This window comes from Trichinella spiralis (genome assembly GCF_000181795.1).
Source record: "Trichinella spiralis strain ISS 195 chromosome Unknown Scfld2720, whole genome shotgun sequence".
NCBI lineage: Eukaryota > Metazoa > Nematoda > Enoplea > Trichinellida > Trichinellidae > Trichinella > Trichinella spiralis.
The window spans coordinates 1-1,760 of NW_003529659.1; the positions used below are offsets into that span (position 1 = coordinate 1).

Consider the following 1,760-nt stretch of genomic DNA (forward strand, 5'->3'; position numbering starts at 1 on the left):
AAAAAAAAGGTTCTTCACATTTTATCCACCCATATTTAATAAAAAATTTAGGAACTGCTTCAATAGTATCAAAATCGAATCGAAATCAGTTTTTTTTCACACATGTAGAATTTGGTATTGGTGTGGTATTTATTTGGCTTTGAAAGCAAAAAAAAATTTTTTTTTCATAATTTTTGCAGTTGCTTTGTTATATTTTTTTTTTTGTTTGAAATTGTTTTCCATTATCTACTTCACACACAGATATATAGAGAGATATATATATATATAATACAAAGCGTACAAGTAACTGAGCATTTTTTTAAACAGAAGAAAAAAGTATTTTTTTTCTGTTCAATTTATTATATAATGTGCATATAAATTGGTGCAGGTTTGCAGAGCATATATGTGATTTGAAAATGATTCATTTTATCATAAACAACGTTGAAACGTGATGCAGGAAATGGTTGAAATAATAATAATGCTTTGCCGATAATGCACACTTTATCAATTGCATATTTGAAGAGGGAATGGAGAAACAATGCACGTACCAATCACACTTATTTTTACTCGAAACTTACCGTAATGCATGCTTGCATCTCCCTTTTATTTCGTGTCATTTTAATACGCAATGCAAATCAACAATAATTGAATATTGTGTATTTAAAATTTTTTTAATATTTAAAAATCAGTAAAGTTCTAATATTAAAAAAGGTTTCCTTCAACAATATTTTGCATCATTATTTATTAAATTTGACAAAATTATTTTTTGAAGCTTGAAAATCAGTATTGAGAAAAATTACAATATTTTTTAATAATTTAGTTTATTTAAAAATTTCATGTAATTCCACATGTGAAGCATAGATTGGATATGTTGTTGTTGGACAAATATTAAAGAACAAAAGTTGAACAAAATTACTAGCAAATAAATTATAATCTAGGATAATAATAATAAGAAGAAGAAGAAATATGATTTTCAGTTATGAAATGTCCGCGTGATTAAATAAAATCGATATGACTTTTTTCTTAATTTAGTAAATTTTTTTTCTAAAATATAAAATATTAATTTTTTTGAAATGAAAAGAAAATGTGTAAAATTTGAATGGAATTTTAATTTAGAATTTTGGAGATGTGATTTTGAAAGAAAATTGCCATCCTGAGTGTGAGAACGGTTGCAGAATGGTCAATTCATCGTTGGATTGTGTCAGCTGCAAGCATTATTACCAAGAGTTGAGAAATCGAGGAGGCAGCAAGTATAAAATTTTATAAAATTAATTAATTTTTTGAATAATAAATGAGATTTTAAAAAATTGAAAAAAAATTTTTTTTCTTGAATTCTATTTCAGGTGCGTTTCCAAATGTGAACCTGGTTATTATTTGGATACAAATGCGCGCAGATGTAATTTGTGTTTACGAGGATGTGCCACTTGCAGTTCGGCTACTTTGTGCGACACTTGCTTGCCGTCCATGTTTTTGATTGTCAGCGATCCTGAACATCTATGGCATGGCAAATGTGAAACCGAATGTCCTGACGGTTTTTTGGCCGAGGAAAGTAGGCGCTTTTTTTTCAATGCCGTATTTTATTTATTTATTTGTTTATTTGTTTATTTGTTTGTTTTAATTAATCAGTTATGGTAAAATTGTGTTGTTTATTTGAATGGTTTGTAAAGTGACGCACCATTTCCTGTAAAATTTTCCCCGCATCATCGAACATTTGCGTATTGTAGGCATTGTAAATTTCCATCGCAGCTGGTTATCAATGACGTTGAAAACTTGTTCACTTT

General features: G+C 28.0%; 1 protein-coding gene across 1 annotated transcript; it reads left to right on the top strand.

Moving 5' to 3' along the window:
• Positions 1 to 51: 51 nt before the first annotated feature.
• Tsp_13703 (hypothetical protein) lies at positions 52 to 1,510 on the top strand (the record flags this gene model as incomplete). Its single annotated transcript, XM_003368299.1, has 3 exons — positions 52 to 125; positions 1,096 to 1,229; positions 1,323 to 1,510. Coding segments are annotated over 3 exons (396 nt in total), but the record flags the coding sequence as incomplete, so codon positions are not given.
• Positions 1,511 to 1,760: the final 250 nt, after the last annotated feature.